Below are 11,861 nucleotides of genomic sequence, written 5' to 3' on the forward strand. Positions count from 1 at the left end.
AACCCGGGGTCCTGCGCTTTCCCAGCCCTGTCCTGGTTCCCTAGCGGTGCTGTTTCTCATCGGCTTCGGTCTTCCCTGAGGGTCACAGGGCCAGGCCGAGACAGGGCTACTGGCGTCACTGGGCGCAGCCTTGCTTTCCCACAGCCATCCTTCTTCTAGCCCCCCTGCTCCATGTCAGAAACCTGGTCACCCTTCACCCACTTAGCTCAGTCCCATTGAGGGATTTATTACCGGCTGCCCCGCCATCTGCCCCGCGGTAATAAATCAGGGCAGAGCAGAATCGCAGCCATCCGAGTGTGCATGTATAAAAGGAGAGGGTGCTTCAGGGGACCCCAGAGCGAGCTGGGCACCCAGGCGAAGTGTGGACCAGTGCAGCAAGATGCCTCTCTGGGGACTTGTGCTGGTGCTCTGGGGCTCCTGCACCTTCAGTCTCCCTGCAGACACTGCCGCCTTCAGACGGTAACTGGGAGAAAGGGTGGGGGGAGGAGGGATCCTCACTTTCCTGACACAGGTTGGGGGGGTGGTTCAAACAAGTGATGTCACCCCGTCCTCACAAGCAACCGGGCAGGGAGAGTTTTGCCCTATTCAGAGAGGTCAGGTGACTTGCCCGATGTCACACAGCCAGCAGAGGCACTAGCTGGGCCTTTTTGATCCTAGCCCAGAGTTTTCAGTTCCTGCACAGATCACCATGCTAGGCGCTTTGAGAGGACTTGGAGATGACTGAGACATGTTCTCTGCCCCTCGGGAGCTCACAGACTAATTACTAAGAAGGGTGTGGTATTGTTAACTCTACCAGGGAAGCAGGGCAACGCAGTGGTTAAATGCTTCCAGAGCTGAATGGTCCTGGTTTAAATTCTGTTCCACTAGCAGTGCCAACTAACTCTGGAACCATGGGCAAGACCCTGAACCTGGCCAGGTCCAAGTTTGCCACTTTTATTTTTCAATATTCATTTATTTGGCTACACTGCCCGCTTGGATCTTCATGGCAGCAGGCAGGATCTTTTAGTTGTGGCGTGAGAACACTTAGTTGCAGCTTGTGGGATCTAGTTCCCTGACCGGGGATTGAACACAGGCCCCCCGGCACTGGGAGCATGGCGTCTTGGCCACTGGACCACCAGGGAAGTTCCAGTTTACCATTTTTAAAACAGGGATAATATTTTACAGAGACGAACCTATTTTACAGAGCTGCTTTGAAGAGTGAATGAGATATTGCCTGTAAATGCCTCAGCCTGGTGCAGGCATGCTGTAAAAACCCAGCTGTTACCATCTCCAGGGGGATTATCACGAACATTAAAAGAAAGGTTTAAGGCAGCCCAAAGGAGGAGGATAAAGACCCAACATCCATGTTTGGCGACAGGCCCTGAGGGAACCCTGACGGCTCAGCTCATAAAGAATCTGCCTGCAATGTGAGAGACCTGGGTTCGATCCCTGGGTTGGGAAGATCCCCTGGAGAAGGGAAAGGCCTGGAGAATTCCATGGACTGTATAGTCCGTGCACGCACAGAGAGTCGGACACGACTGAATGGCTTTCAGTTTCACTTTCTTCCCTGAGGGAACAAGCAGTTCTTCAAAGCTGCAGGAGCGGGGAGGCAGGTAGGAGAGGGCCTCCTAGAGAAAGGGTTTCACGCTGGGGAAGCAGATGGGGCCAGAAGACCTGAAGTTAAGGGGCAGGCTTTCATAACAGTGGGAGTTGCTAGGCCTGTAAAATGCTGAGGACTTCATAGGATTGTTTCCTGTGTCTCCACTCAAATCATCCTCCCAACAGTCCCATTTTATAGCTGGGGACACTGAGGTTCAGGGAGGTCAGCCTGGGCACACGCTGTGACGTGTGTTTCCAAAGCCTCTTTCCTCTGCTCCAGGGAGAGTAGCTGCTGGGCTGGGGGCGTGGTGTGCCCTCAGCCAGGGAGAGGCGCTTCCCAGTGGCAGCGTGTGCTTGAGGTTGGCCCCCTCCCCCAGGATAAGGGGAGGGAAAGGAAAAAAACATTCTCCCTCCTCTCTTCAGCATGAGAAGAAGAATGAAATTGGACCAGGGTGAGGAGGGAGTCAGGCTTTCCAAATGTACTTAGAGGAGTTTTGCTAACTGACATGAGCCTCAGTGTCCCCATGCAAGCTCTTTGGCGCCTGAACGGCAGATCCCATTCTCAAGGTGCTTTACACACAGACGCCTTTTACAACATGTACTGAGCGCTGGGCAGCTCAATCTGCAAAGTGCTTACTCTCGGTGGTAGGTACTACCATTAAGTCCATTGTTACAGAGACCCAGAGGAGGTCAGGTAAGTTGCTCAGACTCAGGCAGGTAGGAGGGGATTCAAGCACATCCCCACGACCACTACAGCCTCATCACAGATGGCATGAGGCTGTGCCGCGCTGGTTACGGACACCCGGGGAAAACAGGGCAGGTGCCCAGGCAAAGGGGAGGCCAGCATGGGGGCATGGGGCTTCCAGGAGGCGGGGTGCACGCTGGCCTTCGAGGGCTGGGAAGTGCTGGAAAGTGCTGGCGTGGGGGAGAGGGGGAAGGAAAGGGGAGAAGGAAGGGATTCTCTAAAAGGACAGGGTAAAAGGAGAGGTCCAGAGTAAACAGTGGGAAAGGAGCCCTCTCTGGGGTCCAGCCTCCTCTGTTCCTCATTTTCCCATCTGTAAAATGAGAATAGTAAAGTTACTCACCTCAGGGGATGGCTGCGAATCAAACAGATCATAGTCGTGAAAATACTTTGTGGAAGAACAGACCACGTTATGAATACGGCAAGTCATTTCTGTTAAAATATTAACACCAACAAGCATAAAAGTTGCATTCACGTTTGTGGGCAAAATGTATGGGGCCTGACAAGGAAAGGCTAGTGCAAGTACAGAAGAAGAAACAGGGACCCTCCAGACTTTGGGCTGCAAGCCTGGGACCCCCAACAACGGCTCAGGCGCCTTCACGTCGGAGTTCCGGGGACCCGTGTGGGAGACGGGCCAGTCAGGGCAGCTCGAACCTCATCCCTCACCCCAGAGTGAGGACCCCAGCCTGCAGGATGGGAACGAGGTCACGTGGTGGGGGTGGCCTGCACAGCGCTGGGCGCCCGCACGATGGCAGCTCAGGGTGACCTGAGTTTCCCAGATCTCTTTAACTCTGCCTCCTGAAGGTGAGAGGAAAGCGTCAGGACAAGAAGCGGAGGGCCTGGGACCTAGGCTCAGGAAGGCGCTTCTTCCCAAGGGCAGGCTGCACAGGCACTCTGGAGACGCCTGCCTTCCCCCACCCCACCAGTCAGCCCCAGGGCCCGGGCTGGGTGCTGCCTGGGGCTTCCTGGAGCCCCCGCCCCGGCCGTGTGGGCATGTGCTGCCACCTGCAGGCCCCGCCTGGCACTGCCTCACCCATCCGGCTGTGAGCGGCACGCCCAGCCTTCACCTCCTTAGGGGGGTCAGGGCTGTTTCCTCCTCCATCTTCCCACCCGCTGGAGCCCCTCAAAGGTGGTGATGATCTTTGCATCTCTAGCATCCAGCATGGTGCAGGCACAGAGTAGGTGTCCAACCTGTGATTGTGGAGTGAATGATCTTAAAATGATGAGCAAAATCAAACAACAGGAGCAAGTTAGTTGAGGATCATTTAATACCAGCACAGGTAACCATGGAGTCTCCTTCAGAGACTTAAGAGGTCAAGAGTGATCCCTAGGTGCCTGGGCTAAGGTTGGGGTAGTTTTATTAGAAGCTTCTAGAACTCTACCATTACTGTGGGAGGGGACAGAGCTCTTCTACTTTTTCTTACTCCATCATGGGCTAGGATCTTCCTCAAGAAGATGCCCTCAGTCCGGGAAAGCCTGAAGGAGCGAGGTGTGGACATGGCCCGGCTGGGTACTGAGTGGAGCCAGCTCACCAAGACTCTCTCCTTTGGCAACCGCACCTCCCCTGTGGTCCTCACCAACTACCTGGACGTGAGTGCCCAGCTCGGTCCCTTGTCTGCTTCACTCTCTCCTTCTTCTCTTGGGCCTAAGGCGTTTTTGCCCTGTCTGAGCACCTCACGAAATTCCCATTTCACAGCTGGAAAGACTGAGGCACAGAGGACCGGAAGGAGCCCAGAGGCGGGGTCAGGTTTGGAACTCAGGAATCCAGGCCCTGGGCCCCCACATACAGGTGTTGCAGGGGCAGGGGCTCAGCGAAGCATCAGGGTTTCTGTGGGGCATGGGGGCACCTCCCTGCTTCACTGGCAGTACGTTTAATTTGCCCTCTGGTCTTACTGAGCCTCCCACTTCCTGTCATGAGACACTGCTAAGCCTCCGACTCCATCCCTGCTGAAAATGGAAGCCCAGAGAGGCTACGTGGTCTGCCTCATCTCACCCCAAGTTCCAAAGAGCATATCAGGCAAGACCCCAAGACTCCCCAAGCCCCTCAGGCCACCTCTCTCCTTTGCCCTGCAGACCCAATACTACGGTGAGATCGGCATCGGCACCCCACCGCAGACCTTCAAAGTCGTCTTTGACACAGGCTCCGCCAACCTCTGGGTGCCGTCCACCAAGTGCAGCCCCCTCTACACGGCCTGTGGTGAGACCAGGGGCCTGGGTGCCTCCCCACGCCGCTCCCCTGTCGGGCCTCAGCCCCAGCTCAGTACCTCCTGATGCCCCCTGAGCTTCCTCCTGTCTGCCTCTGTGCCCCCTGCCCCTGAGAGGAGAGGAGAGAATGTCTCCCATTGTTCTACATGACCATCAAGTAAAAAGCAGGCTCCAGAAGGACTGAATTCTCAGACCCATTCAGAGCATGGGTTCTGTCCTCCTCAACCTCAGGGAACCACTGAGTGCTTCCAGGGACCAGAGTCCTCTCGCCATTCTAGGATCAGCAATTACTTTAAGACACTTCATCTGAGACAAAATTCTCAGAGACATGAGCACATTACAGGGGCCCAAGACATACAGACCTTGATTGATTAACCACATTTTTCAAGCCTCCCAGCTCAGGGCCGCCCCGTCTTTGCACTCAGGCCTCAACACACGGGCCCCACCCAGCACCTTCCTCCAACCCCTTCCCTGGGTTCCTCGGCCCTGAGCCTTTGTCTCCCTGCCAGAGATTCACAGCCTCTACGACTCCCTGGAATCCTCCAGCTATGTGGAGAATGGGACGGAGTTCACCATCCACTATGGATCCGGGAAGGTCAAAGGTTTCCTGAGCCAGGACCTGGTGACTGTAAGTGAGGCTGTCTCAGGTCATCTGCCCTCCTTGTCCCCAGACCTCCTCTGCCACCCGCGGTTGGGGATGGTGCAGCCCAGCCCACCTTGGAGGAGCACCCTCCTCTGCAACTGCTCCCTGGAGCTGCAAGCACCTGGGGCAGAGCAGAGCTGAATTCTGGGCACTGCCTGAGTGATCTGTGAGGGCCTCTGCAGCTACGGCATTCGTGGAGCTTGTCCTGAGCCCAGTCTCCAATCGAGGAACCTGCTTGGGGTCATCCGGCTCTGACTGAGCTCTTAACCAGACCCTAGACTGAAATCCAGAGTCAGGGTCAGGGTCAAGGGTACCATCAGCCTTATGGTCAGGATCATTTTGGAGTTAGGCACAGGTTCTAAGGTCACAGCTGAATTCAGAGTTTGGAATTAGGGTCAGTCCTGGTTCTCACTGTCACTTGGTCTGTGTCTGACCCGCCTCCATCTCTAGGCTTCTCCATTCCCTGCTCTGGCAGAGTTAGGGTAGGGGTACCCATGGAACTGGGAGGAAATCAGTGTGAGCCCATGAAATAGGGGAAAGGGGGCATGAAGGGCAGGTCCGACTGTGGTGCCCCTCCTAGTCCCTCTGGACCCCCAGCCCAGACGTGTGTTAGGAGGGCTGCTGTGCACGTGGGGTTGATGAAGTGGTCACACCCTGGCGCGGTGTGTCCCTGGGGCCCTTCGTGCGGAGGCCTGGACCGGACTCTGGCCAGGGGATGGGCCGCGGGCTTGGTCTCCCCTGGTGCTTCGTCCTTCCACAGGTGGGTGGGATCACAGTCACACAGACCTTTGGCGAGGTCACGGAGCTGCCCCTGCTGCCCTTCATGCTGGCCAAATTTGACGGCGTCCTGGGCATGGGCTTCCCCGCCCAGGCGGTTGGCGGTGTCACGCCGGTCTTTGACCACATCCTCGCCCAGCGGGTGCTGACTGAGGACGTCTTCTCTGTCTACTACAGCAGGTGGGCCGGCCGGGGCGGGGCCGGGGAAGAGGAGGCGGGTCTGAGCAGGACTGTGCTGTGTTCAGGATCAGGTGGTGTTCACTCCATATCCAGAGGGATACGATCCAACATGGAAGCCAGCGCTTAAATGAAAAGGAAATAAAGTCAGGCACTCAAATCCTCAGTCATACTGTACCTTTCAAGTACTCAGTGGCCACAGTGACTACCGGCTACCACATTGGACTATACAAGTACAACACATTTCCATCTTGGCAGACGAGTCTTTTACTTACAGTTTAGTTCAGCACTGCTCTAGAGCAAGAGAAGAATGCAGAGTGGGGTTGATGGGAAGTGAGGCATTGCCATGACCGCTGGGCCTCCCTGTGAGGGCCTGGCTCCTCTCATGTGGACTGCTGACTTCATTCATTAGTCCCTTCACTTATCTGCTCAGTCCCTGGCTCCACAAACACTGGGCACGGACATGACAAGCACTGTGCAAGGCTCTAGGGGTACAACCAGGAACGCAGTGTACAAGACAGAGCGCCAGCCCTCACAGAGCTTACAGTCCAGCAGGGAAGACAAACATTACAATATGATGAGCAAAACAGGGGACATGAGGTTGAAACCCTGTGCTTTCAACTCCAGGCCAAACTTGCGTGCAGCACAGCCAGGCCTGGGGAAGCTGCCACCAGCTGTGGCGTGGAGCTGCCATCTGCCCTGAGCTGCTGGGCACGAGCTGGAGACAGGGGGTCACAGGCGTGAGAACTGCAGGCCAGAAGCGATGAGGACAGAGGGGAAGGTCAGCGCCCAGAAACATCGCACAGATAAACGGAAAGGAGTGTCTGGTTTGGCGAGAGAAAGAGAGTGGCTGAGAAAAGGCCACCAACTGGCGGGCAGGGCAGTCTTGGGAGGAGCTGCTTCAGAAGCCAGGCAAGGGCTTACGTAGGCAGTGCAGAGGCAGGTGTGGGTGTCAGGGAGGGAAAGGCCCACCCTGAGAAGTCTGCCCGGGGAGGGACGCAGACACAGCTGCGCAGAGAAGCAGGGAGAGACGTGCAGGTGTCTGTAAATGCTGGAGGGTGCCCGAGTACGGGCAGGTGGGAGAAGCAGCCAGCAGAAGGTGAGCAACGGAGAAGGCGGGAAAAGAGGAGACAATTGAGGGCAGGAGCCGAGAGGCCATGGGATGGAGGGGAATCCCAGCAAAGAGGCCTTGTTGAGGAGAGACCTGCCTCTTCCTTTACTCTGGGATGAGAAGGAGGAAACGTCCAGAGAGATCGTGAAGTGTTGGGAGAGAGGTAAGGGGAACTTGTCTAGCATAGGTGCACATGTGCTGGATTTATAATGATGCAATTAATGCACTTGCACCAATAACATGTGTGGCCTACATGCTTCAACGTGCACACACACACACGCCTCCTACTAAGAGTGCTGGAAAACCCCATCTCTCTCTCTTAAACATACACACACATATCCACACACATAGGAAACCATCCCTAAGGTAGACCCTCACTTGTGGGAGGCATCATGCCATCTGGAGGAGAGGAAAGCAAGGGGCATCAGCTTCGTATGGGGCACCAGAGGTCCTGGCTCCAGTCCCCTACTCACTGCCAGGGTGACTTCACCGACTTACCTCCTGGTGATTCCACTGCCTGTAGGGTAAAAAGAGTGTGTAATACCACCCTGCCAAACAACGGGCTGGTGGGGCTCATCTGAAACAAAAGCTTCCTTTCTGCTGTCTCTTTCTCTGCAGAGATTCCAAGTAAGGAGATGGAAAGCCCCCACTTGGCCCTGACCCTCCAGAATGCCTGGCCCAGAATCACACATGCCATCTGCCCCAAACTCAATGCAGCGGGCGAGGCACCACTGATGCCCAAGCTCCCCACCCACCCCCGCCTTCCTCACGCCCCTGCCCACCACCCCAGCAGCTCCCCCAGGTCCATCCCAGGTCCCCCACTGCTCAGGCCCCAGTGAGGTGGGGGAAATCTGCATCTTGCACGCATTCTGCCCTGTCCTGCGTCTGCTCCTCTGTGACCTCTCTGGGGAGGCTTTACTGGGTGCTGCTGGGCCACCCTAGAACCCTCAGACTGAGCTTTGGGGATGGGCAGAGGTGGAGAATCAGCCTCCACGTCGTGCCCCAGCCTTGCCGCTGTCCCTGAGCCTGGGCCCAGCCTCCCTGGTGGCTGGGGTTACTGAGTCCTGGAGGCCGTGGGTGTCCACGCTACTCTAATCTTCCCTTTAGGAATTCCCACTTGCTAGGGGGCGAGATCGTGCTGGGAGGCAGTGACCCCCAGTATTACCAAGAGAATTTCCACTACGTGAGCATCAGCAAGCCTGGCTCCTGGCAGATCAGAATGAAAGGGTCAGGACCTTCAACCCTCTTCCCTCTGAAAGTGCTGCTGCTGCTGGGGGTGGGCCTGCAAGGGGGCCAGGCTGCCGTCCCGCCCTCTCTCCAAGTGCAGCCCTTGCTCTCTGCTTGCTTGGTCCGGGGAAGGGACACGGAGATGATGGGTCAGGGGGAGGGGGCAACAAGAAGAGGCAGAGGGTCACTAAGCCATGTGCTGGGGTAGGCAGCATTCTCTTCCAGCTCACGTGTCACGCATCCCTCACCTCATCACCGGACCTCCGGCATGGCCTCTTATCACCTGCCCGCACTCAGGAAAGCTGTGCAGCTTGGTGGTGCCCCTCAGCCTCTGTCCAGCTGTCTGTCTGACGCTGTGGCCTCCCCAGGGTGTCTGTGAGGTCGACTACCTTGCTCTGTGAGGAGGGCTGCATGGTCATAGTGGATACTGGTGCATCTTACATCTCGGGCCCCACCAGCTCCCTGAGACTGCTCATGGAGGCCTTGGGGGCCAAGGAGCTGAGCATAGATAAAGTAAGGAGCTGGGGGGCGGGCACCAGGGAGGAGGGCGCACCACCCGGCCCAGGCTCCCAGATCACCCCAGGATGCTTTGGTTCTGAAGGGGACCGTTTCTGGCCTTCCTCTCCTGCCTCTCACACTCTTCCACATGTGGCCTGGGCCCTGGGAGGGGGGGCTTGGGAAGCTGGGGGCTGTGCCCACCCCTCTCCGGCAGAGGGGCCAGGCCACAAGCACAGGGCTGCGTCTCCTGGGGTACCTCCCACACTCAAAGGGGCTCCTGTGACCCTACCCACTGCCAGTATGTCGTGAACTGTAACCAGATGCCCACACTCCCCGACATCTCCTTCCACCTTGGAGGCAAAGCCTACACACTCACCAGTGCGGACTATGTGTTACAGGTGAGGCTCCAGTCTGCTCCTCGGTGGCAGGGAGGAAGAGGGGGCAGGGGCCCTCAAAAGCAGACATGTCATTATGCACAGATTACCTGCTAGACCAGCGGTTCTCAAACTTGGCTGCACATTAGGGTTACCTGGGAGCTTTTAAAAATCCCAGTAACAAGCCACATCCCATACCAACTGATACCTCTGGGGGTAACTGGGCAACAGTGTTTACAAAATTCCCCAGGTAATTGCAGCGTGCAGCCAGATTTGGAAATCACTGTGCTCATCTCCTGATCTCCATTCTGATCAAATGTCCCCAGTAATGCTATCTGCTTTTTATACTCAGTATGTTTAGAGGTGTTAATAGTTTGTCTAGGACCAGAAGCTCTGCCAGACTGTGAGCTCCTGAAGGCAGAGCTGTGCCCGATGCATTGTTAGCAGCATCCGGCTTAGTGCCTGCCTCTGGGAGGGGTGTGACCCATGATGGCTGAAAGGGCCAAGATGTGATGGAGGCCCAGTGCGGATGGGGCACGGATGGGTAGATGCTGCTGAGTCTGGCAAGGTGGTTATGTGCCAGGCAGTGGAGGAACCCTTCTGCTTCCTGCCAGGACCCCTACAATAATGATGATCTGTGCACACTGGCCCTCCATGGTATGGACATCCCACCACCCACTGGACCAGTCTGGGTCCTGGGTGCCACCTTCATCCGAAAGTTCTACACGGAGTTTGATCGGCGTAACAATCGCATCGGCTTTGCCCTGGCCCGCTGAGGCCCTCTGCTGCCCTGCCCTGGCCCGGAACTAGAGCACTCTCTGGGACCACCCCCCAACCCCTGCCTGCGCCCTCACGCAGCGGGGTGGAAGTCCCCCCGGATGTGTGCCCTGCCCCCAGCACTGGCTCTTCCCTTCTTTGAGGACCACAGAATAAAGACTTCATGTTCCCAACCCCACTGCACCTGGGTTCTCAAGGATTTGAAACAGGGAAGTACAGTGTGTGATCTCGTGCAGACAGAACATGACACAATGACAAGCTCACAAGCACAGGTTCCTGCATGCAGGGCTGATACCACCCGTGCAACGTCGGCAGGGTTCAGATGGAGTTGTTCACACTACCCTGGGCGGGAAGTTTGCAGAGAGCCAGCCCCTGGAGAACCAAAGCTAACGTCGTGGCAGTGGACTGTAGACAGAAAGACGCTGCAAGCTCATGGAGGTCAGCCGCCAGCTCAGGCTCCGTGCTTCCCCACGGAGCCATTTAACATGCCATCGAAGGCACTAACATCTAAAAACATAGAACCACAGAGGTCTGCCTAATATTCCCTTTGTACATGAGGAGAAACTGAGCCTCAGAGAGTGAACGCATTTGGCCAGGGTTGCTCAGTGACGTGTGAAAAACCACAACTAGAAGGCTGCCCATCTGACTCAGACCTTGGGCGCTTCCCACCTTCCCACATACAGGTGAACTCCACAGGTTCAGAGCTTCAGCCACCCCCGTACGGGCCCAGGTGCACAAGCACTCAGATCTTCCATATCACGAGGCCTGGGGCTCAGGTCGAGGTCTGCTCCCACTCTGACGCCTTGGACTGTCTGTGGGAGACGTGTAGCTCGGGGAATAAGAGACCGTATCCGCCCGAATGAAGCCACCGACACTGTCCCTCTTCCTGACAGCTGCTCGCCCCTCTTTTGACTGAAAGCAGTGAGGCACGGAGGGCTCACCCAGGCCCCAGCAAACCTCATACCTCGAGAATTACCACCTGTTGGGATTGTACTGGAACCCCAGGACCTCTCCCTGGCAGCATTCCCACATCTGTGACATCCCTGTGCAGAGCCAGGAGCATGACTCTCTGAGTCTTCTTGCCTGCTTAGCTGTATTTCCTCGCTGCAGGAAGGCTTGGAGTCAGGGTCCTTTCCCAACATCCTGGGTTCCGTGACCTTAAGTAGCACACCCCCGCCCCCCCAACATCTTCTATTCCTATTCTATAAGACAGCCATATACGGCTGTTTACATTAGACATAAAATTAAATTAAATGTCACACTAGCCCCATTTCAGTCGCTGGACAATTACATGTGGCTGCTGGCCACAGCCCTGGACAAGACAGAAACAGAACACTCATCCGCCCAGAAGTTCTGCGGGGCAGAGCGGGATTCTGGGCAGCGATGAGGACAGGGGCCTTGCGGTTGGGAGGTTCCTGAAGAGGTGAAAGGGGCCACGTGGGGAAACAGGCACTTTCCTGGGTGGCGCCGCGAGCGCTCTCCCAAGCCGGCTGGTGACTGAGGTCCCCACGGGCACGGCCGCCCACAAAATGCATCTCCCCAGTCCCCTCGCCATCCCAAAAGGCCTACTCCAGCGGAGCCTCTTGCAGGAGTCCAGGGACTGGGGGCTCAGGTGGTGCCGCCCAAGCTGACCACCTGGGGGCGGCGGAACCTCCACACCTCCGGGCGGACTCGGGCGCGGGGGGCGCTTTCCCCGAGCCCCGTCCCGGTTATCCGGGGGCGCGGCCTCCGGCGGGGCTGGAGGGAGGAGGC

General features: G+C 56.9%; 1 protein-coding gene across 1 annotated transcript; it reads left to right on the plus strand.

The window, feature by feature from the left end:
- The first annotated feature begins 273 nt into the window (after positions 1-273).
- Positions 274-10,282, plus strand: REN (renin). The gene is made up of 9 exons (XM_006062326.3): positions 274-459; positions 3,760-3,910; positions 4,394-4,517; positions 5,035-5,153; positions 5,929-6,125; positions 8,341-8,460; positions 8,829-8,973; positions 9,258-9,356; positions 9,947-10,282. Exons 1-9 carry the CDS (start codon positions 380-382, stop codon positions 10,106-10,108), a joined length of 1,197 nt encoding a protein of 398 aa, XP_006062388.1. The 5' UTR covers positions 274-379; the 3' UTR covers positions 10,109-10,282.
- Positions 10,283-11,861: the final 1,579 nt, after the last annotated feature.

The sequence above is a fragment of the Bubalus bubalis genome, chromosome 5, assembly GCF_019923935.1.
Source record: "Bubalus bubalis isolate 160015118507 breed Murrah chromosome 5, NDDB_SH_1, whole genome shotgun sequence".
Classification (NCBI taxonomy): domain Eukaryota; kingdom Metazoa; phylum Chordata; class Mammalia; order Artiodactyla; family Bovidae; genus Bubalus; species Bubalus bubalis.

Bases quoted from the DNA above. Each gene is read 5' to 3' on its own strand.
- REN (XM_006062326.3), top strand. From the start codon at position 380: ATGCCTCTCTGGGGACTTGTGCTGGTGCTCTGGGGCTCCTGCACCTTC. The intron at 8,461-8,828 runs GTCAGGACCTTC...TGGCCTCCCCAG, and splicing joins TGGCAGATCAGAATGAAAGG to GGTGTCTGTGAGGTCGACTA. The intron at 8,974-9,257 runs GTAAGGAGCTGG...ACCCACTGCCAG, and splicing joins AGGAGCTGAGCATAGATAAA to TATGTCGTGAACTGTAACCA.